Source organism: Panthera pardus, unplaced genomic scaffold (genome assembly GCF_024362965.1).
Source record: "Panthera pardus isolate Hobbes unplaced genomic scaffold, ASM2436296v1 HiC_scaffold_11, whole genome shotgun sequence".
NCBI lineage: Eukaryota > Metazoa > Chordata > Mammalia > Carnivora > Felidae > Panthera > Panthera pardus.
The window spans coordinates 6847065-6871465 of NW_026526666.1; the positions used below are offsets into that span (position 1 = coordinate 6847065).

A 24401-nucleotide genomic window follows, 5' to 3' on the forward strand; every position below is an offset into this window, starting at 1 on the left:
GTCCCTTTAACTCCAAAGCCTGTTTGTTCTTTCTGTTTGAGGAAACTATCAGAAGTTAACATACCTTCAAGTATTCAATTCATACTAACAAAATCCTGACTAGAGGATGAAACACACTGGCAATTCAAATAAATATTTAAAAAACAAAACAAAACCACAAATCCCATTTATACAATGCCATTATATAAAATGTTAGTTTCAAAAATGAAGGTAATAAGTAAAATTTTAATTAGATAGGTCTATTATGTACACAAATTATGAACATGATACTTTATGTATATCCAGTGTATATTTATAACAACATTCATGTTGTGTTATAACTGACCCCTGTTTTAGTTACCTTGAAATCACAGATGTTAAAACTATCAGCAACATCAAACTATGCGTTTTACATTATTATCATCTGAAAACTATGGACTGTTTGTGAACCACTTAATAGAAGGGAACATACAGGTTTTTCCATGAAAATGCTTTATCTTAAATTCTTATATAACATCAATCACATAAATTATTCATTCCACATAGTATATACGTCTTAGTAATCCATAGCCATGTCACCCAGAAACTGGGAGTTATCCTGGACGGCCTCCTCCTCCTCCCTTAGCCCCCATATTCAATTGACAATCAACTTCTGTGAAACTTAACACTTCAACATCTTTTGAATCAACCACTTTTCTCCACGAATTTCTCGCCTCCACTATCACCAGTGTGGTCTAAGCCAATCTCCTCTGTGACCTAGGCTCTCCTAATTTTACATTTCTTCCTCCTCCTCTCCAATCCAGTGTTTACACTGCAATCATAGTGATTATTTAAATTTTTAAAAAATGATTATGGCATTGCCCTGCTTTCATGAAAACCCTTTACTGGTTTCCCACAGTACTCAAGATAAAGACCAAAATACTTAACTGCAGACTCTCCAGGAGCCTGCCCAGGGATTCTGATCTGAATCTGAAAATTGCCACCTGAAAATACCATAGCCTCTAATTTTGTCAAGAGAAATCAGAAATCTAGACTTTCGTGGGAAATCTCCTGATATGTGAAAGCTGGCAACTAACCCATGCTTTTTGAACAACAAGAAGGCCAAATCTGACCTCTCATGTAGTCTTCACCTAGCCGCCCCACACCAGCCATACTGAACATTTCTCAGGTCCTCAATGGTGCCAGGCTTTTTTCTTAGGGTTCTCACACATGTTGTATCCTCTGCTTTGACCACTTTTTCCCACATCTCTAGTTCACTTAGCAATCTACTAGTTCTAAGTCTCTGAGCCAGTCACTGCTTCCTCAATGAAGCCTTCCCTGTTGGCACTGCCTGTCCCACGACCCCACTCCACAGGGATAAATCGCACCATTATGTACTCTGACAGCACTGAGTACAACTTCATAACATTCCTCATACTTCAACAAATTTACTTATTTAATGCCCATCATCCTCCTAGATGGGAAGCTCCATTAAAGCAGGGCCTGACACACAGTAGACACGCAATACACATTTGTCACTAACTACTTTGGTTATAAAATGTTCCTTTGGGGCGCCTGGGTGGCTCAGCTGGTTGAGCGTCGGACTTCGGCTCAAGTCGTGAGTTCGAGCCCCACGTTGGGCTCTGTGCTGACAGCTCAGAGCCTGGAGCCTGCTTTGGATTCTGTGTCTCCCTCTCTGACCTTCCCCCATTCATGCTCTGTCTCTCTCTGTCTCAAAAATAAATAAACATTGAAAAAAAAAAATTTTTTTTAAATGTTCCTTTAGACAACAACAAGATTCTGGTATGCTTTTAAAATATTAATCTGTACCTAACTTTTCAGAAACATGTATGGTATTTAAAGTGGCCTCAAAATTAAAGTAATTCAATTAAAACAATAATTATTGATAATAATTCCTAATATTTATTGACCACTTACTAAATACTAAGAACTATTTTGAGTACTTTGTATGTTACTATCTCATTCAATATAACAATCTGTAAAGTAAATGCCGTCATCCAGAGGAAGCAGTTTAGGCACAGAGTATGAAAATTTACTCAAGATCATACATCTAAATCAGTGACAAACTAGGGTATGAATCTATGTAGTCAAGACTCAGAACTTAAGCACCTAACTACAATACTAAGCTAACTCATTAATAAAGAAAAGTCAATGCAACAAGTACCCCTTAAATACTGTGAATAAGAAATAATGGCCATGATTTATTTTCCATTACTTATCCATTAAAGTAAGGTTCCTCATCCCTCTACCCTGCACCCTTCTACACATACACAAAATTAAGATAAATTATCAACTTGTACTTTTCAAATTAAGAAAGATGTTTTTTTGACCCACACCCAAAATACGTATGATTTTAGCACCAACTAACTCTGTTAAAATACCATCTTTCTGCATGATTTTTATAAAGATAATATGTCTGCATTAGCTTGATGTTTTATGTCTCACATTTTAAACTTATTTGAATGATCTCTGCTTTGAAATGGATTTCATTGCTCAAATTAGAAATTGGTAGACTGTGCTTTAAGATATGGTAAGCAACAATCAATGACATACAAAAACAAAGATAAAAACAAACTGATATAAGCACAGAAATATGTATAGAGGTAATACAGGGATCCCTCTTCACCCGAACCCTCACTATGTGAATTCTTGGTTTCCTAAATTCAGGAACTAAATAGACTGGAGTAAACTCTCACAAGTATCATTTGCTACCTGGACTCTTACTATCCAAAACTCAGGATCTGGCTCACCCACCATCCCTTACTATGAGAACTCAATAACCAACCCTCTAATTCCAAACTCAGGAACCCAAGAATTTGGGATAGCAATACACAAGCATATGCATTCACAGGTCCTATTAATTTAAGAATTTTTGTTTGAGAGATTTAAGTAGGCTTTTTAAAACATGAATAAGATGGACATATCTATTCTCATTCAAATCTTAAATTTTAACTCTACTTAACTGAGAATCTTTCTATGTGAATATTTCTAAACTAGGATGTTGCCATATACTGTATATATTTTAACCTTTAGACCACACTTAAAATGTGAAGAAAACTGCTCAGTATGTGACGGATTACTATAATTATAGAGTTAAACAATGTTTACGCGTGGTTGTCAAAAAAAAATCTGAAGCCAGTCTTAACACCCTTTATTTTCAAATATTTATCAGAGCTTCTATAAAAATCATGGGAACTAAGGTTTCTCCAGGAAAACAGTAGTTTCAGTGCTAATTTTTCAGCAACATATTTCACAGATCACATCAGATTTTCTCGAAGTCGCAAAGGGCAAAGGGCAAAATAGAAGGAACTGATGCAAAAGAGTACAGAAGATGAAAATGATGGCAAAAAGTCCAAATTTAGTTACAGAATAATGGCATGAAACAGTTTTAGAAGTAACTACTCCATAAGGTTCAGCCAAAAGTCAAAGAATCAGGAAGAAAATAATGAATTAACAAGATTGAGAATAAGGAAAAACCAGCTGTCATTACAACACTACATTATCCCAAGTATTTAAACTTAGGCTCACATTTGAACCTCAGCTTTTCCAAAAACCTCCTACTTAATAAAAAGTTAAAACTAATGTCAGTTGAAAACAGAATTCAAACACATAGTTTTTTTCACACACTCAAAAATTATTTTAAGAAACAGGGAAAAGAGGGAATTTAACAGTTAAAAAAAAAAATGTAGGTTTGAGAAAAATAAACTACTTTCCCGAACTCTTCTTCTGACACAAATTGCATAAATGATTTAAAGAGACAGTCACTAGAGCTCCCATTTTACCCCAATTTGGCTATAATCACCGAGCGCTCCCCTCAATTTGGTGATCTGAAAGAATGTGATCCCTTTAACCAAATAAACTGCAATAGTTCCTTGACACACTCCATCTCACACATTATAAAAAATAAATTAAAATATATAACCAAATCTTGTTACAAAACACAAAGTGAAATAACTGTAAGATTCAATGATATTTTTAACGTAACTAATTCCATATGGAGCACCAAAACAGGTCCCTGAAAATAACAGAAATCAGTATATTTCTGTAGGTTAAGACACCACAGGTATATTCTGCCCATAGTTTGCCTTCCTAAAAAGCTAAGATTCACTACTAAGCTTTAACTACAAGCCAGAGAATAAGAGTCCTCTGGGAGAGAACAAACTCACAGAAGCGGTCAGGATTCAATGGGTCTATTTCACAGGGTGGCACTAAGACTGAATGCAACACATTCTTAATAAATGAAGGCGCAGCATAGGTCATCATTTCTTTAGATTAAATTTTCATACCTCCATTCCCAAACGTTCATATGAGGCACTACATCTCTGAGCACAAACGTTTCTCCTCTATAAAACAAAGGAGCTGGAGGACTAGGCTCTAGGAGCCCTTCCCGTCTATGGTTCCATTCTATCAGTTCTGAAATAACTGCAACTCTAACGACTCGAGGAAAATTACATTTTACTGCAACAACAACAACGAAAAATTTTAAGACCGGTCTGATGCAATAAACCATACCTTGCTCTGCCAAATGTTAATATCAGAACTTCTGAAATAAACAAACCTGTGTCTATGTTCATCAGGTCCATGGATCAGGAAGACTCCAGGGTTTTTGGCCCCTTTGCTGGCATCTACATGGGGAATTAACACATCTTCCAAACCCAGATCAAAGCGTTTGTGTTTTGAAGAGTCTGGAAGGAAGAAGAATGCCCCAAAACACAGGGTGATGAAGGCACTTAGAATAAGGAGGAGGATAAACTTCTCAGAAAGTCTCAAGGTAGCCCTGTGATGCGGAAAGGAAGGCGGCCCCAGGTTCAGAGGTGGTATCCTTCGTCCAGATAAAGGGAGCAGGGCCGGGGTAGTCATCGTTTACGCTCTCGGGCAGAATATTTTATAAAGTTATCATCTTATATCAAATGTACGATACATTGAACAGTCTTCAAAATCTTGGCAAAAATGGGGAAACTCAATTTTGCTCCTCTTAAAGAACTGTTGTGCTTTTTAATAGGGCACCTCTTTCACGCTCGTCCAATTACATTCAAAAACGTGTGTGGCCCCCACACGATCACTAGTTTGTGTCCTGTGATATTTTCTCTGCCATTTGGCTTTCAGTACCTCCTCGGGTTATCACAAGTCTCCTCTTCATTCCTAACGGCGGACGAGGCAAGCAACGCTGCAGAAAGGATGCAAGGTGGGGTCTTCCATTCCGGCACCCCAGTGAGATGCTCCAATGTGGTCTGCCGCCCCAAACGGGAGCCTGACCAGATCCGAGGAGTTGCAGAAGGTTCACTTAACCACCCCTGATGCTTCGATTTCAGAATCTCTTCACCTCGGTGGTGGAAAAATAAGGGGCTCCTCGGAAGTCTGCCAACGGGGAGGGAGGTCTCCCGCCTCGCCGGGAAGGCGAAGCAGCGGCGCCGGGCGAAGTCGCAGGGAGGGGGTCTCGCACGCCCGCGCCTCCCGACGCCGCCCCCAGGCTCCCGGCTCCGGGGAGAGCTCCGACGCTGCCCCCTCGACGGCCGGCACGAAGGGCATTCGCGCCCCCAAAAGCCTGCGCCCTCGCAGCCGCCGCCGCCGCTGTTGCTAGCGCACGGGTCTGGCGGGGAGCGGAACTTCCTCCTCGGGCGGCCACTGAGAAGCCCCGGCGTGTGCGGGGGGAGGGGAGGCGCGGCGGCCGCCCCCGCCCGGCTCCGCCTCCCGCTCGCCGCCGCCGCCGCCGCCGCCGCCGAAGTTAACCCCGGCGCCTGCTCCCCGGACGAGGCCGCCGCTGACCCCGCCGCGCCCCGCCGCGGTGACCGGGCCCCCGCGGCTCTGCGGCGTGGGAAGAAGCCGAGCCTCGGCCCCTCGGTCCGAGAGCCAGGGGCAGGCGCCTGCTCATTCCTCGCTCGGCGCTGGGGAGGCGGCGGCCCCGGGCGCGCGGGAGCGGCCGCGCCTCGGGCGGGCAGAGGTCGGCCCCGTCTCCGTCCTCGCCGGCCGCCGTGGGGGCCTCCTCGGCGCCGCCTCCGGTCGCTCGCAGCGGCGGCGGCTGCGGGAGAGGCGGCGCGTCCACGCGGTGCGGGGCTGCGGCCCGGTCCTCGGCCCCTGCCTCTGAGGCCCGGAGAGCGCAGACAGCAGGAGGCCGACACCCGTTGGGCACACGCCTGCGAGGGACCCGGCGTGCGGGGGATCGGATGGCGCGGGCCGGCCTGCCGCCCCGACTCGCGAGTGGGCGTCCCCGGGCGCCGGAGTGTGAGGTGCGCGCGCACGCTCCCGGCCCCGCCCCGCCCGGCCCGCGCTCTGGCCTCGCGCCGCTGCGGGCTCCAGCGCCCGCCCGCCGCCCGCCGCCCGCGCGCACCCCCGGAAGCGTCCTGCCGCCGTCGTCTGGGCGCGCGGTGGGCGAGGGTCGCCGGCTGCGTCTCGCTGCCAACTTCGCCGCTGCCAGGCGCTTTGCCATCGCCGGTTGGTGGCCCTGACCCGGCTTTGGGGAGCGGGAGGAGGGCTCAGGTCGCGAAGGTTTCGCCTCATTTAAGGCTTACCAGAATTAACGGGCTCTGGCGTTTAATCTTGCTTCGCGGGGAGTCTTGTGGTATAGACCGTCCGTACCTAGGGCTCAACGGCCGGCTCTCAAACTTCTTCCATGCAGCCCATGTACACACTGCTGGGCACCCTAGGCTCGCTCATCAATACTGAGCTCGGGCCGTGTGCCTGGCTCCGTGTTAAGAATGGCGACCTTGCCCATTCCTCTGGGCTTCCATTCTGAGGAACGTGTGAACCCAGCCCGTATGACCCCATATGACCTCAGTCCCCTCGGGGTTCAATTTCGGCAATACATTGTTCTCCCGTGATCTCTTCACACTCCTGAGCACCTCCACTCCCATTTAAAAAAAAGGGGGGGGGGGGGCGCCTGGTTGGCTCAGTCGGTTAAGCGTCCGACTTCGGCTCAGGTCATGATCTCACGGTCCGTCGGTTCGAGACCCGCGTGGGGCTCTGTGCTGACAGTGCAGAGCCTGGAGCCTGTTTCAGATTCTGTGTCTCCCTCTCTCTCTCTGACCCTCCCCCACTCATGCTCTTTCTCTCTCTGTCTCAAAAATAAACGTTAAAAAAAAAAAAAAAAAAAAAAAAAAAAGGCAAGTATGAACGAGGAGGTGCTAAGACCCAAAAGGGCGATATTGTTTAAATCCAGGCCTAAAAGCAATGCCTTCATCCGTACCGTTGAGAAGAACCATGTTGTGATTAAATACAAAAAAAATAAATAAATAAATTATACTATGTATACTGTCGCTTGCAACTTACTTTCACGTTGAGTTTTATTCTATTAAGATAAGTTGTCATTCTTTCTGGGCACATCCTCACTGGTAGCTGGGGATTAGAGAGGAGGCCCTTAAATGGCAGGGGAGAAAAGGACAGTCTTCGCTCAAAAATCAAGCAAAAGAATCCTCATGTTCATTGGCACAAGTCAAAGTACATTCCAGTCTGCACTATTTTCAGAAGCCCTGCATATCTAACTACCTACAATATGACAAAAGAAGTCATTGTCACTTGCCATGCTTCACTGTATCAAAGAGATAAAAATGTTAAGCCCCCCCCCCCCTCACGATTTCACCGAGTCAGGCTGGTAGTGAAGTGTGCTGAATCCAAAGTGAGGTCTGTGTTGGGACACTTGTGAAGAGTAGGTTTAAGAAAGGCCCTACAATGTTATGAATAAGTTTCTAAAGCTGAGCCTGTCTGGAAGCCAAAGGAGAAGAAACATGATTTTCCTACTGATGAGGTCATTCTTTTCCATGAAAAGATGAGGGGAAATAAATATTGAGCTGTGAATGACCTAGCAAGTTATGTGAATCTTGAAAAGTGAATATCTTTTAAGTTGACACCAAATCATTAACACTAGAGAGATCAATCAGGAAACATGCCATAATCTAATGTGACTTAGGTTCAACCTGGAAAAGGCTATAGCTCTGGAAAAGGGTTATATGTCCCCCTTCCTCTTTCTTGCCCTTGCCTTTTTTGCAAAATCCATTTTTCCTTCAGGAAAGTAAAAATGTCATTATTTAAATTCAGGGTTAGGGGCACCTGGGTGGCTCAGTAAGTTGAGCATCCAACTCTTGATTTTGTCTCAGGTCATGATCCCAGGGTTGTGGGATGGAACCCTCCATCAAACTCTGCACTGAGCATGGAGCCTGTTTGAGATTCTCTCTCTCCCTCTCCGACCCCCACCCCTGCCCAACTAGCACACTCTCTCACTCTCTCCCTAAAATAAAAAAATAATAAAATAAATTAGGGGTTATTACAGATGTCTAAACGCAGTCTGCAATTCTAAAGGCATTGAGAATACTATCAGTTATAATTACAAGCATCAAAAAATAGTGTGTAAAAAAATTAGATATATATATTTAGTGTGTGCATGTATTCTCTTCTAGAGACTAGGTCCCTTTCAATAAGTTGTAAAAGCAGCAGGATTGTTTTGTGGGGATTTTTAAAGCAAGTTGCAAATTTAATTCATAAATTATGATTACAAGTATATAAAATAAAAGATTAAAAGGTAAGATTTGAAAAATAATTATAGCTGTTGTGTTAGGATGTTGGTATTACGTATGATTTTCCCCCTGTGTTCTGTTTGGGCTGCTTTTATTATTAAATAAATAATGTTAAAGAAACTGGTACTTGAGAAAGTTGAGGTCAGGTTTCAAATAGATGGACTCCGTTGTATCAAGGTTAAAACACATCTGGGGAAATCAACAGAAAGCAGAGAGTACATGAAATATATGTAAATATATGTTACAGGGAAGGATTTCAGTCTAGAGAGTGCAAAGAGACTATCTTATTTTCAAAGAGTAGTTCTACTTTGATCAGAGATATAAACGAGATTCCAAAGTGTCAGATAAAGTGATGATTTCCCTTTTATAAATCCATATACATTAATTGATATTTTAGTAAAGATGACTTCTTACATTCCTAGTGAAACAAAATTTATCCCTACATATTTTGGACTTATAGGACCATTGCTAAGATCCACCTACATATTACACTGTAAAAATTATTTGTCTTTGTTCAGTCATCTGTTAAGTTTTCCATTATCAAAACAATCTTAACACCTATTATATGCAGACACACACACACACACACACACACACACACACAAATACCATCTAGCTCTGTTTTCATTGAAATTGAGGTTATATGCTAGAGAAAAAGAAAAAAGAAAAAATATATATGCATATACCTGATATGCAAAAAGAGGCTTTTGGTTTACTTAAATAACCTGTTCCTTTGTAGTTTCACCCGGTTCCCAAAGTATCCAAGAAAGATGTTAGAGAAGAAATCATCAGATATGACCACTAAATGCATAGAGAGCCTGTTCTTTCTGCTCTTGCATTGTTCTGTGAAGCTTTTTTCCTCAGAGGGTAGGGATAAACTCAAGTTCAATGTTACGAAACTCTCAAGTTAGCTCTATGAAAAATCAGCAAAGCCATAAAAGCTTCAGCTGCCTCACCAGAGCCAAAGTCTTTGCGGCTCATCTGTTTATAAAAGACACATTTGTTGAAGGACTACTGTGTGACATCCCCTATGAGGTGCTAGAGATTTGGAAAATTAAATCAGAATCCCTATTTCAGTGAGCTCCCAGTCTGGTATGGGGAGATAGCTGAACATTGACAATTACAAACCGGGGAGAATTATATTAGAATAAAGCCCCAGGGGTTTGTGGGATCACTCAAAAGGCACGGGGGGGGGGGGGGGGAGAGATTGGGAGTGCATCAGGGAAGGTTCCTGAATCAAGTGCCACCTGAACTGAGCCTTTAAGTAACCAGGAGGAGAGAAGGGTGGTGTTCCAACCTAGGGAGCAGACTATGCAATAGTTGCTGCTTTTTCCTGCCACTTATCCAGACCCCTTCCCTGCCTACTCTTCCAATCAATAGCTTAGCTGCCTGGCCCTAATCCCTCAGTACTCTTGAACTGGGAAAGTGAGATCTTCTAATTTTAGAAAAACCTATGACTATTTAAACACGTTGCTGGGACCTCTCCCAGAGCCCAAGAAAGGGCCTAGCAAGGAGGAACCCAGAAGCCTAAGCTTCACTGGGCTCATATAAATTACTTCTGCTCTGTATCCAGCCATATCTAAGGCTAGTTCATCCTTTGAACGTCTCAGTTACCCAAGCTTTTCTCATTTCTTACACATTTCTTTTCTCATCAGAATTAGTGTCTGTGGCTTGCAGTGTAGAGTCTTGGCTAATACACAGCATGTCTGCATGGAGGTACCGTATGGAGGCTGTATGTGACAAAGCATCAGTAGTTTTACCAGTGTAAAGGATCACTCTTTCGGGAGGCCAGCAGGCTTGGGCCAGGGACAAAAGTGAGATAGAACCAAGAGACAACAACTGTCTTCTTGAAGAGCTGGAGGAGAAGACCTAAAATCGAAAGGGGTGGACAGGAGTGACAGCAGAGCCTAGCAGCCACTAGAGAAGACTTCCAAGTGGATGCTCTCATCCACCTTGATAAAACGCAGTCTGATGCCAAAGGAAGTTAAGCATTCTTTATAAATCCTCATATTAAAGTTGTTTTTAATCCACTCAAGGCAGTTAACTTGAGACTATGTTTCATTGATTTATACATTCATTCATTAAATATTATTGAGCATCCACTCTCTACTGGTGCTATGCTGTGTTCTAAATATCGCAAGATGAATAAAATATGGAAGGCAGCTGCATATAATGAAAGGCATATAGGCTCTGTAACTAAAAGAATCTTGGGCCCAATCCTGCTTCCGCCATCATACCTGCGTGATCTTGGAAACATTGGAATCCTTCCTTATGCTTAGTTTCTCCATCTATAAGATTACATTTAAAACACAAACCTCATAGGGTTGTACTTCCCTATAGTGGGGATTCAGTAAATATTACCTATGGTTTTACCATAGGCATCAGGAGGAGAAGGAGTTGGCAGATGGAAGAAGTGGGAAGAGCCTGTAAAAAGACATGAGGGAAGGAGGAAGAACATGGCATGTTTTAGGGGCATATCTTTACAGGGGGTGGGTAGGAGAGTGTTCCATTAGAATATGACTTTTGGCTCCTTACATAGCTATCCTTCACACTCAGGAGTGAGTTTCTTGATTGGCGAGTACCATTACGTTCTGTGGCTTGTATATTGTTCTTTACTGGCTGGAGCTAATCTATTAAAAGGCCTCAATTACTGAGGACTCGTTCTCTTGTTCTCTTTCTGCCACAGACAGTGCAGACGGTGATCTTGGGTAAACGTGTCTGCTTTGCAGACCCAACTTTCACCTTTGGTATGTTGTGTGGAGGCTAAATTCTGTGGGAGCTAGAAGCTGGTACAGAATGTCAGCAAGCCCTTTTGGGTTACAGATCGAGAACCTTGCTCTTTATTAGCTTATCTTGTAATAAAGCTGGCATTTTTTTTTCAATCTCCACCTGACCGTCCCCTATGTCTTACTTCATCCAAAAGCCGGGGGGCGGGGTGGGGAGAAAGGGTATGCAATTTATTGATCCTCTAAAGTAATGAATTTATGGCTAGAACCTAGAGTGAGGGATGGTGAGAGATAAATCCAGAGAGGTAAACGCAGAAGGACTTCTGGTCAAGTTGGTGCAGTAAGGTCATGCTTTGATCCATTCCCTTTACTCCACACAAATAGCAATGATAATTAAAATATAGAAAGAGAAAACCGGAAAGGTATAACCAGGCTCAGAAACAAATAACCCCTTTCATAGATCAGAGATGGAATAAAAATGTCTGCAGAAAGCACTTAGCAAGTCTGAAGCCACAGGCCTACTGGGGTCTCAGGTTTGAAAGCCAAGATTTTTGTCTCCTGCAAGGTGACAGGAACTAAAGATGCTCCAAACAAGGTGGAAGACAGAAGCCAGGCTTGGTTCTTGAAATCAGGAGCTCATGAAAGAAGGCTGAAAATAAACTGCTGCCAACCCACGGCCTGGGGAAGCAGAAGGACAAAGACACAGCCTTGGAATCAGGAACCAAGCCAAGCAGGTGGCCAAGGGACTGGTTCTGCAATAGCCCCAATATCACTGTCGGGTAGAAACATCAAAATGCCAGCAGTAGACCCGATTCTAGAATGGAGATCCAGGGAGGCAGGTGGAGGCAAAAGTCACTGAACATAGAAGGGTGAGCACAGGGTAAGTGAAAGGGTGGGGAGGGGAACCCGACACTAACCTAAAACAGAAAACAGCAAATAAAAACTTCCCACTCAATATGAGCCTGACCACCAAGTTCCAAGCACATATCCATATCTAACACTGAGAAAAATGACCAAAAGAATGAACACTCAGAACAGGAATTTTTTTTTAATGTTTATTTATTTTTGACAGAGAGAGACAGAGCATGAGCAGGGGAGGGGCAGAGAGAGAGGGAGACACAGAATCCAAAGCAGGCTCCAGGCTCTGAGCTGTCAGCACAGAGCCCAACGCAGGGCTTGAACTCACAGACAGCGAGATCATGACCTGTGCCGAAGTCAGACGCTCAACCAACTGAACCACCCAAGAGCCCCACTCAGAACATGAATTTACGCTAGATAAAATTAACTTTATTGAACTTAATTATTAAAATAGTAAATATTAAAATAAATATTAATAAAATAAATATAATATTAAAATATTAATATTTTTTGCATTCTCAAAGAGATAAATGACAAGAAATTAGGGACTTTTTATTTTTTTATTTTATTTTAATTTTTTTAATGCTTATTTATTTTTGAGAGACAGAGCATGAACTGGGGAGGTGCAGAGAGAAGGAGACACAGAATGCGAAGCAGCCCCAGGCTCTGAGCTGTCAGCACAGAACCTACCACGGGGCTCAAAGTCAGGAACTGCAAGATCATGACCAGAGCTGAAGTCAGACTCTTAACTGACTGAGCCAGTCAGGTGCCCAGAAATTAGGGACATTTTTAAAGGACAAGAAATTAGGGAACAAATGCAAGCTGAATAAATAACAGATAAATGTGAAATAGAACAAATAGAAATCTTAAATATAAAAGTATGGTCACTGAAACAAGAAAATCAATAGATGACATTAAGTCTGGAGCTGGTCAAAGTTGAAGAGAAAAAGTAATGAATTAAAGGCATGTACTGAATAATTCACCCAGAACACAGTATAGAAATATAAAGAGATTTTGAAATGTGAACAAAAAAAATTAAGATTCATGGGGTTTTCTATGGAGTGGCTCCAACATATGTCTAATAGGAGTTCCAGAAGGAAAAACTGAAAACTGAAGGGCAGAGTGGAGAAACTGCTATTAAAAAGAAGAAGAAGAAGAAATGATTGAAGATTTTCTAATCAAAACATCAGAATACCGTGTGTACCGCTCAAGATAAATGAAAGTAAACTCATACTTCTGTCGCATTAGAGTGAAACCACAGGGCAATGAGGATGAAGATAAAATCTCAAATTACCAAAGGGAAAACATTGGTTATCTACAAAGAGAATATAACTAGACTTCTCAAAAGCAACAGAAACAAGAAAACAATGAAATATCTTAAAAGTTAAATGGAACACTATCATGCAAGAATTAGATTTCCATTTAAGGGAGACGTCAAGACAAAGACATTTTCAATTGTAAAAGACTAACAGAATCTACCACCCACAGACCTGTCCCAAAAGAACTGAAGAATGTCCTTTCCCCTTTCCCGGTGAGAAAAAAATAAGCCCAGAGGGAAAGCACTGGGTTCAAGAGATACTGGTGAGGGAAGGAATTAATAAAAGGTGATGGTAAAATTAAAAATAACTACTTTAGTGTTAAAAAAAAAATAAGAAGAAGGAAGAAAATGTACAATGGATGGTTCAAGCATGTTCAATCCCTTGTCATGTTTGGGAGAGGTATAAACATAATGACTTTGTCTGAATAGGATATTTTATATTAATAAAAAGCTGATCTAGAACTTCTAAATCTGCAGAGAGAAAAGAATGACCAAGGATTAGGGAAATTTAATACAGAAAACCGATCATTCAAAAGAAGGAAAAGAAGGAGAAAAAAAAGAAAAGAAAGGCATGACAAACAAAACACACAAAATGGAATAGTAAGATTAAGTACAAATACATCAGCAAGTAGAATAACTAAACAGATTTAAATTACTTATTAAAGACAGATAGGGTATCAAGTTGGTTTGATGATAGCAAATGACTCCCAAAACTAAACCACAGAAATACGGGACATAAAAGGATAAAAAAGATAAATTATCAAAATGCTATCAAAAAGAAAGCTGATGAAGCATTAATAATATCAGACAAAAAAGTCTTCTAAACCAAACGAAATAAAGAGGGTCGCTACCAAGAAGTTGAATGTACCTAATAACATAGCTTTCAATTACAGAAAGCAAAACCACCAGAAGTACAAAGAGAAATTGACAAGCCCACTGTCTGAGTGGGAGATTTTAACGATCTATCAGACATAGCTACATCAAGCAGACAAAAAACAGAGGTAATAGAGATTGTATCATGAAGGGCCTCTAAGGAGGCCACATTAAGGAGCCGGGTTTTATTCTGAGAGCAATAGGAAGCCATTAAAGGGTTTTAAACAAGGGAATGATTAGATCAGATGTGCATTTATAGAAGGATCACTCTGGCTATAAAGGGGAGAGTGGACTTCAGGGTGGTCAGACTGCATAAAGGCAGGAAGGCCATTTAAAAAACTCATTCTACCATCTAGCCAAGAGATATTAATGGCCTGAACTACAGTCATGGTATTGGTGAAGAACACGAGCAGACATTTCGAGAGGCGTTCAGATAGCAGAGTTGATTGGATGGCAGGGGAGAGGATTAAAGGTAGCACCCACATATATACCTGCCCTAGAAAACATGATGCATGGCATCAAAAGGAAGAGGAGGTTTTTTTGTGGGGAAAGAAGATATTATTTCCTTGTTTCTTTTTATGCCACTTAACACCCAGCCCCACAATTTTGACATTGAAGCTGGTTCATTAAAAAGTTAAATTATAGGAGTGCCTGGGTGGCTCAGTCGGTTGAGCATCCCACTCTGGCTCAGGTCATGATCTCACGGTTTGTGAGTTTGAGCCCCATGTTGGGTTCCGCGCTTGTAGCTCAGAGCCTGGATCCTGCTTCAGATTCTGTGTCTCCTTCTCTCTCTGCCTCTCCCCTGCTCCTGCTCTCTTTCTCTCTCTCAAAAATAAATAAACATTTTAAAAAATTTTGTTTTAAAAAGTTAAATTATATTCAACATACAAGGAGTATGCAAATCCATTTTAATTAATGTCTATCAAAAGTATTCTACTTTTGGGGTGCCTGGGTGTCTCAGTCAGCTAAGCATCTGACTCTTGATTTCAGCTTAGGTCATGATCTCACGGTTTGTGGGAGTAAGCCCCGTGTCAGACTCTGTACTGACAGCACAGAGCCTGTTTGGGATTCTCTCTCTCCCTCTGTTTCTGCCCCTCCCCCGCTTGGGCACGTGCTCGCTCTCTCTCTCTCTCTCTCTCTCGAACAAATAATCTTAAAAAAAAAGTATTCCACTTTTAACTATTGGTGTTCAGGGAATGTTTCAATAATCTGGACACTTTAACAACACCAGAAAAATTTTTGTATATTCTAAATAATCACTTCCACATAATAGTCCTTTAAGATTCTATTTTTATTGCAGATTCTTCCACTTTCCTATACATAATGGTTTTCAAACACACCTATCAGACTAACTACCAAAGTAGCAAAAAAGTCATGGCTTTCCTTAGTGCACAGCTGGTATTGAAAACAAGTAAATCCAGTACGTTGACCTGTGAATTCTTACAGAGAGTTATAGCTTTCATGTCACATAACTCCTTTCCTTTTTCTGGTCGTTATTAATTACCTTAAACGAATGTTTGAGTTTACAATGTGTGTCTATCCTTCAGAGAACAATGATTTTCCATTGACTGAAGCTGGGAGAGGTGTACATATAATACAACCAAACTGAAGTTACTTATAAATGCTGAAAATTAAGGAGCTATTATTGCAAAGGCAATTTAGTAGCTTCAAGCATGAAAAAGGTTTAAAGGACTTACAGATTTCCAATTATGAATTTTAAGGTTTTGTATTTACTTTACAGCCATTCTAAATGGCGAATAAAGTTCCAAACGTGTTGTGCAATTTCAGGCTAACATTCTAACACACAGGGCAAAGTCTGAGCCTGTAATCCACAACAGGACTGCTCAAAGAGCTGAGAAAACTTTTGGAACCCTAAAGAGAATCGGCTTGGAGCCTGCAGACTGGAAGCTTCCTGGTTGTAATGCAGCCATAACGAGATGTGTGACTCCAGTATTGGCCCTTAAGTGACGGCAAGGATGTGTTCTGAAAAGACAAAACCTTTTTTGTGTCTGATTTTTAAAGTTAACACTTTATTTGAGGGCGAATATCGCATTAAATTTCACACATGGAGTCTGCCGTTTATTACAAGCCATTATTGGATAATTTCACTTCAGACCACGTTACTTCAGTTGCAGCCCTCTGCATTCCAGGGCAGTGTAAGCCACACAGTGAAGTGGGCTCTCCTCCTTTAAGGTCATTTGCTATACCACTCAACTTACAGCATGATTTGGTTACTGTCATGCTATATGGACATCTCTCCCTTCCTGGAGAAATGCTAAAATCACAGAGGTCCTGCTATCAAGATGCTGCAGAGGGGTCTTCTTCCCTATAATGTAAGCTGAAGGCCTGACACACTGTGCTATTTTGCAAAAAGTGTAACTACTTGTTAGTTTCAAACAACACGGAAACAGCAAGGCCACCGTAATAAAATTATAGTTTATATTTCCAGTTGAGCTAGATCTGTTCAAGCGGAGGGGTTTTTTGTTTTTGTTTTCATGTCAGTGGCAAGTTTTTTGTTCAAATCATTGTACTTTCTGCAAACGTACACGCATGGAAGGAAGGAGGGAAGGAAGGAAGGCAGGAACTGATGCACCAGGAGATGTGAATAATGCTCAGCGGTTATACACACTGCACAGAAAGATTCACCAAGATTTGGACATGGACTCAGCACCCAACAGGAAAAAAAAATGTATCATTCCACGGTAGCAATGTCAATCATTATCATAAGCTAATAACAAGGAACCTGGAAAGGTCTTCAGCGCTTTCTCTCAGTTTTCAGCAAAATGTCCTATCTTATGATTTGGGGGAAAATGATTTGGGGGAAAATGAAGATTCCTCAAATGTCTGTTTTGCTATTTCATACAGACTCATTCTCTGCATCTAAACTAAATGTCTCTCCTGCCTAACTTCTCTATCAGAGATTCCTACAGGCAGCAGGGAATGTGAGAGTCACAGTGTCTCTGGGGTGACTTAGGTCACTTAGGCTGATGTAGCAGGAGAAGCAGAAGTTCCTTATACGGATCAAAGCAGGGCTGGAGAGTAACCACCAGCCCCAAGGTAAGCAATCAAACTAAATACTGCATAAATACAGAAAGAAGAACAACGGGGAGCAATCTGAATAAAAGCTGGAGGGAAGATGGACCAAAGGACACAGACCTGCAAGGCAGTTATGGATAGGAGACCCAGACGTCCTAGGTTGCAACTTTCCATAACAGAGATGGACCTCGTGATGAGACTGTGGCTCCAAAGGTAAGGAACTATATTTATTTCTAATCAAATAGCCAAATAGTCTGGGAGCACTTACATCCTAAGGCTTTGTGGAATAATTCATTCATTCAACTAATTTGATTTATCATCATCATCATCATCATCATCATCATCACTGATGTGAGGAGTTCTTCACCTTTCTCTGTTAAGCAGACCGATTAATGACCCCCATCTAACTGACCAATTCCAGTGGTTCTTAATTCTAGCTGTATATCAGAATCACCCATGGAGGGTTGTTTTCAATGTGGGTGTCCATCCCCTTCCCTGAGCCACTACATTAGAAGCTCCTGGAGAAGGATGTGGTCATGTAATGAACCCTGAGGTGCTTTGCTGGGGACAAAGGACTGCTAGAGTGTCACCACTATCCACCTTAGGCTGAGTCTTTCTGGAGCTCTCTAAGGAGAAAACACGGTTAAGGCTTGGGTGAAAAAAAAAAAAAAAAAAAAAAACACCTTCAAGGTTCCAGCGAGATGTCTTTGCTTACTGCTCCACTGAGGGCAACCAGCTTGACAATGTCTGGTTGTTTGGTGAAGGTATAGAGGTGATGAGTCAAAAGCACTGGGGGCGGGTGTGGGTGGCGGTAGATTTATCCATGAGATTGCCCATAAATGGTTTTAATTCATATACTGCCAGAGAAAGGCACTACGGCTTGTCTTTCATAATTTGCACAGATGATTTCATGAGCTTTGGGCAAGTCTAATACAATCCCAGCAGTTGGAGGGGGGAGGGAGAAAGTCTGTGAACAAGAGGACAGACTCTAGGGCCACGCCACCCCAGGTTTAAATAATGGCTCTGGCACCTGCTTGCTGCATGAGCTCAAATAGAGCTTATTTATTACTTATTTAAGCTCTCTGTGCCTCCGGTTCCTCATCGGAAGCATTAGGAGTAATTGTTCCTACCTCATAGGGTCATGACACAGACTCAGTGAATTGGTACTTGTGCAACTCGAGAACACAGCCTGGCACTGGGCGCCTGGGTGGCTCAGTCAGTTAGGCGTCCAACCGTTGATTTCGGCCCAGGTCATGATCTCGCAGTTCATGGGATCAAGCCTCATGTTGCAGAGCCTGCTTGGGATTCTCTCTCTCCCTCTCTCTCTGCCCCTCCCCCTGCCCATGCTCACTTGCCCACACTTGCTCTCTCTCTCTCTCTCAAAACTAAAATTCAAAAAAGAGAAAAGAAAACGAACACAGCCTGGCACAAAGTGTTAGGTGCACAGGATCAATGGGCGTTATTCAGGAGAGATGTTGTGCATGCCCCACCCCCACCCCAAGAACTGCTGAGACATCAGGACTTTGCCCTGAGTCCACACACACATGTGTCTGGTTGCGATCATTCCCTTAGTGAATCTGATGTGCCGCGAACCAGTCAGGGCTGCCCCTCCACTCATATTGAGACATAAGAACGTGGAACAGCCACGGAGAAACCTTGAGTCCCACTCTGTTTTGGAAAATCCTAGTAGAAAAAAACATTATCATCCTGAGAGGCTATTATCACTGCCTTGGGAAACACCAGAGTCTGACAACACGATTTTGTGAAATCGGCTCAAACTCAGTCTCACTAGAGTGGGTCCCTTCCACAAGAGCCCCCAGTCCTCTGCCTGTGCCATTATTGATACCGTAACCCTTAACATCTCGGTGAATTCCTTAAAGTTCCCCGAGCATGCCTGGTTCTTTTGGCCCCCGGGCTTTAAGCAGGGGCCTCTGCCTCCCCGCACCCTGTGTTTTTGGCCATGGACTTAAAATTGCCTTTGTATCTGTCAGCCTTTCTCACAAGGCCGGAAGCTCTGTGAGGGTCAGGACTGAGTCTATCCGGCTCCCCATTATGTCCTCGGCACCCAGCGCCCTGAATAACACGGAGCAGGTTCTCCACAAACACGCAAGGAGCGAATAGTTAGATCTTGCCGTGGATGGACCGGGACTCTGCCCCTTGTGGCTGTGTAACTCGGAGCAGGCTACTTGACGTCTCTGATCCTCAGCACAAAAATCACTTCCTCTTAGGTTCTTGCAGTGGCTAAAGAACAGAGCAGCTGGCGCGGTGCCCAGGACAAAGTTAATGGTAACAGTTCATATGCGTTTAAGCAAGCAGCACAGCCAAGTGCACCCAAGCCTTTCATTTTCTTAATTCTGTCTCTTTCCTTATTTAATAAAAATGGACGTTACAACCATAATTGTCACTATCAAAACCCCAGAAAACAGGGGAGACGGGATGAAAGGTCAGAGGCCACCACTCTGCAATTCTCTCAGGTAGACGTTTATTAATACTGACTCATTAATATTCATTAGACCACTTGTACAGACCAGGTACAGCATAAAGAGAAAACGGCCAACGGAGAGCTCAGCCTACTTTCACACCAGTCCTCCCCACAGAAATCAGTCCGATGCAAAATCAACATTTGCAGAGCTCAAGTAAAAGCCAGAAGGTCCAGCTAAAGGTGGCCCCTCTCCTTGCCCATCCAGGGACCTGGACTCGGGGGCAAAAGAACCATCAGTCACACATCAGATGCCCTTTGAAAAACATCTGTATTTTTTTAAAATAATGTGTTAGAATTTTTAAAATTTATTTATTCAGTTGCCTCCAGTGTCGTGGAGAAATGATTGGCACGTATCACCCTATACGTTTAAGGTATGCAGCATAACGGTTTGGCCTGCATATATCAGGACTCTGTTTTGCTTTCGATGATAGTAATATCTACCATTTATTGAGCGTTTACCGCACGCCAGGCGATCAGTACACGTTATCTCTTATAATTGTCAGAATAATTATTTCCATTTTGGAGATAAGGAAACTCAAGGCTGAAACTGTAGAGGTTCCCAAATGTGCCCACAATCAACTGCTTAGTAGGAACCAGTCTGTCTGACCCCACAGCCTGCACTCAAAGCCACCGAACTGCCCCCTGAGATTACAGGCTTCTCTCCCACTAGCCTGGCAGGTCCAGCCCCCTCCTGACTTCCCGTGTCATTCTGGTCCCCTGAGGCACAGCTTTTCCAGTCCCTGAGCTAAGCAGTGTCTCTCTCTCTCTCAGTCTGATGAATCTGGGGGGATGGTTACTACTGTTCACGTGACATCCGAATGGGAGGGAGACTGGCCTTTGCCCTTCCCACAGTGAAGAGAATCCTGTGATTTCATGGCAGGATTACAACGGGGTTAACTCCTCTCTCTGCTTCTTTAGGCCTGCATGCCCCAGCACGGAGGGGACACAGCCACTCGGGCATATGAAAGAGTCTATTAACTAATAGCATGAGCTTTGGGGGAGAGAGAGAGCCAGGAATAAGGCAGGTTATTAGGGGCGTGTATTCACTGTGTCAGGGCACAAGGTGTGGACTATATCTGGGAGCAAGCTGCCACGTGTGCTCCCTGTCTTTCCCACTTTAAGGCCCAGCTTCTCCTGATCTCCCTCCCTAAAAGGAGAGGTGCTCTGGGGCTCATACTGCAGATGAAGGATTACTGCAGAAAATTCCAGTGATCTTAATTAAGAGATCTCAAGGCATCATAATGACCGCACTTCCTTATATCCCATCCAAAACGCGCTTAAATGATACTTCTACTTATAATGACAAAATTATAAATGCTAAGGCTTCTACACACTTCAATGCTGTTTTCAAAAACAAGAATAAAGGGGCGTCTATGGGGACTCAGTCTGTTAAGCGTCCGACTTCGGTTCAGGTCATGATCTCACAGCTCTCGGGTTCCAGCCCCACATCGGGCTCTGTGCTAATAGCTCAGAGCCTAGAGCCTGCTTCGGACTCTGTCTCCCACTTCCTCTCTGCCCCTCCCCAGCTTCTGCTCTCTCTCTCTCTCTCTCAAAAATAAATAAATAAACTTAAAAAAAAAAGCATAAGAAGGCCCATTCTCTAAATGTCAACCATTTCCAACAACCCCCCTTCCCCGGGTCGTCACTGATAGGAAGACGAAGGATGGCCATTTAATGTTTTAAGAACACTCTCTAAGCCACATTTTGTACTGATTCTGCATGTGGAATGTTTATTTGCTAAGAAAAAACTCATTTTATTCCAATCATATGTTGCCTCGGTTCTATTTCCTAGAATGAGCAGGAGGAAACTGAATAAAATATCACTGCGTTTCCCATTTTCATTTTTTCTGCATGAGGTTAGCGGTGACGGGAACCTGGTTTTCAAAGCAATTGCATCTGTGGCAACTGGCCGGGTGTCTGAGACTGTCGGTCCCCAGCTGGCCTCGAGGTAGTCGCTGAAGCAGTGAGCTGTGGCCAAGACCTTTTCCTGATTTAGCTGTTATTCCAGAGAGGAAACCCACATAAGGAAGGATCATAGCAAAGGCACTGGCAACCGATTTTTTTGTGAGGGAAAAGAATAGCGGGTGTGGGAATAGGGATGCTGAGATTGAGGATTTTAATCACAGATTTTTTTTTTCCTCTTCAGAATTGCACAGCAGCAAAGTGAGCTGAAAGATAGGTTGAGGTTTAGCTATTGCTAATTCCGAGAGATAATGGAAGACAGCCCCTCACCCTCTCTCTCTCCCCTGCACACATACCCACCTCCCTCCAACGCCCAGCTATTTCTGCCCAAGATTTTTGCTTTCACTTTGGAGGAATATTTTCTTATGTCAGGTGCATAAATACAATTATGAAACACTGCGTGTTTCTCTAGTCTCGTGGCAAAGCTACCTTCGTGCTAAAACAAAAGAAAACGCGGTGGTTTTGTTTCCCTGCAGGTAGATCAACATTAGTTGCTGAATTTACTATTCTCTAAATTGTTTAATGGCAGTGTTTTTCAGAGTCTTCATAAAAACAAACCTCATTTAGCCAGAATACAGTCCCTAATTGAAGTAAATCTTAACGTGCCCAAAGTGATTAAAGATAAGTGAGTCTATAGTTTGACTTTACCCTATTTGAAATTCTTCTCTGTCCACAAAGTATATATAAATCTTTATGGAATGACCTATTAACTGCCTGCTGCTGGGACCAAGCTTTGGGCTTTGTTTCAGCTATAAAATAAGGTCACTCTGCTTTTTGTAAAAACTTATGTGGCCGTTTTGGTAATTAAAATCTACAGGGTCCTGAAGAGATGATATATTCAAACCTCTAAAAAATAATGTGGAAGCTATAAAATTACAAAAGGAAAAGGGATACCGGTCCCCTATTACTACTCATCAAATTATACATCAGTAATGCAATATTTATGCCACACTGAAAAGAAAAAAAGAATTTCAAAAAGTTTTCTTAAAACTTTAAATCCAGGGGCACCTGGGTGGCTCAGCAGGTTGAGCGTCCGACTTCAGCTCAGGGCACGATCTCACAGTTTGTGAGTTCGAGCCCCATGTCAGGCTCTGTGCTGACGGCTCAGAGCCCGGGGCCTGCTTCAGATTCTGTGTCTCCCTCTCTCTCTGCTCTCCCCCTGCTCACATGCTGTCTCTCTCTCTCAAAAATCGATAAAGATTAAAAAAAAATTTTTTTTTTTTAAACTTTAAATACAAGTCCTGGGGGTGCCTGGGTGGCTCAGTCGGTGAAGCGTCTGACTCTTGATTTCAGCTCAGGTCATGATCTCACGGTTTGTGAGTTCGAGCCCCACATCAGGCTCTTGCGCTGACGGTGCAGAGCCTGCTAGGGGTTCATTCTCTCTCTCCCTTTATCTCTGTTCCTCCCCCGCTTGCACGTGCACTCTCTCTCTCTCTCAAAATAAATAAATAAACTTAAAAAAAAGTTTAAATCAAATCCTGAACCACTTGTTGTCCGGCAGAGCCACTCCGCTACAGCAGGGCACCTCTAGAAAGGACCACATTTCAGAGGGCATCATTCAAATCCCTAAATAAATTCACTGATGCCGCCAGTCAGGAAGCCAAGATTCAAAGGGGACCAACCTGGCCTTTAATGTGGGTTTTTTACACCCTCTGAAGAGGCAGCATCTAGGTGAGACCAAACAAATGCTTTACTCCTCATGAGATTCCAGGGTTCCCAGGGACCAGGATTTTTTTTTTTTTTAAAGATACTCTTTGGGTCAAAAAACATGAGTCCAAATCTTTCAGGTTTTTATAACAGGTATAACAATAGGACCACGTCAGGCAAGATACTTAGCCTTGCTAAGCCTCATTTTAATCACTTCGGAAACAAACATAATCGTAATTTATATTATGAATCATAAGCTTGTTATTAAGTATTAAAAACAATGGTGCCTGTAAAGAGAGCACTGAGCATAGTTCTGGCACCTGCCAAGTACTTAAGAAATATGTGGTATTCAAACCTGAAAAAGACACTGCAAAACAAGAAACCCACAGACCAATATCTCTGATGAACATAGATACAAACATCCTCTCAACACACTATTAGCAAATCAAATCTAACAATACATTAAGAAAATCATTCATCATGGTCAAGTGGGATTTATTCCAGGTATGGAGTTCAAGAGTGGTTCGTTCAATATTCACAAATCAATCTATACATCACATTAACAAGACAAAGGACAAAAACCATACGAGCATTTCAATAGATGCAGAAAAAGCATTTGACAAAGTACAACATCCATCCATGATAAAAACTCTCAACAAAGTAGGTTTAGCGAGAACAGACCTCAACATAATAAATGTAAACGTTAATAAATGTATGAAAACTCTGCAGCTAACATCATAGTTAGTGGTGAAAAATTGAGAGCTTTTCCTCTAAGACCAGGAATGAGACAAGAATATCCACTCTCTCTCAGCACTTTTTTTTTTATAAGTTTATTTATTTATTTATTTATTTATTTATCTATTTATTCTTTTTCTAATGTTTGCTTATTTTTGAGAGACAGAGAGAGCAGGCAAGGGGCAGAGAGAAAGGGAGACGCAGAATCCGTAGCAGGCTCCAGGCTCCGAGCTGTCAGCACAGAGCCCGATGCGGGGCTTGAACACACAAGCAGTGAG

The 24401-nt window shown here is 42.7% G+C and overlaps 1 protein-coding gene across 2 annotated transcripts in view; it reads right to left on the reverse strand.

The window, feature by feature from the left end:
- The window catches only part of MAN1A2 (mannosidase alpha class 1A member 2), a 183792-nt gene extending 178728 nt beyond the window's left edge, over positions 1-5064 (reverse strand). Inside the window, exon 1 of one of the 2 annotated variants that reach the window (XM_019457989.2) lies at positions 4538-5060. In XM_019457989.2, the coding sequence (XP_019313534.1) occupies positions 4538-4839 (302 nt within the window). In that variant the 5' untranslated portion in view covers positions 4840-5060. Of the gene's footprint in view, positions 1-4537 lie in introns of both variants that reach the window. The other variant, XM_019457990.2, reaches the window with a different exon arrangement.
- Positions 5065-24401: the final 19337 nt, after the last annotated feature.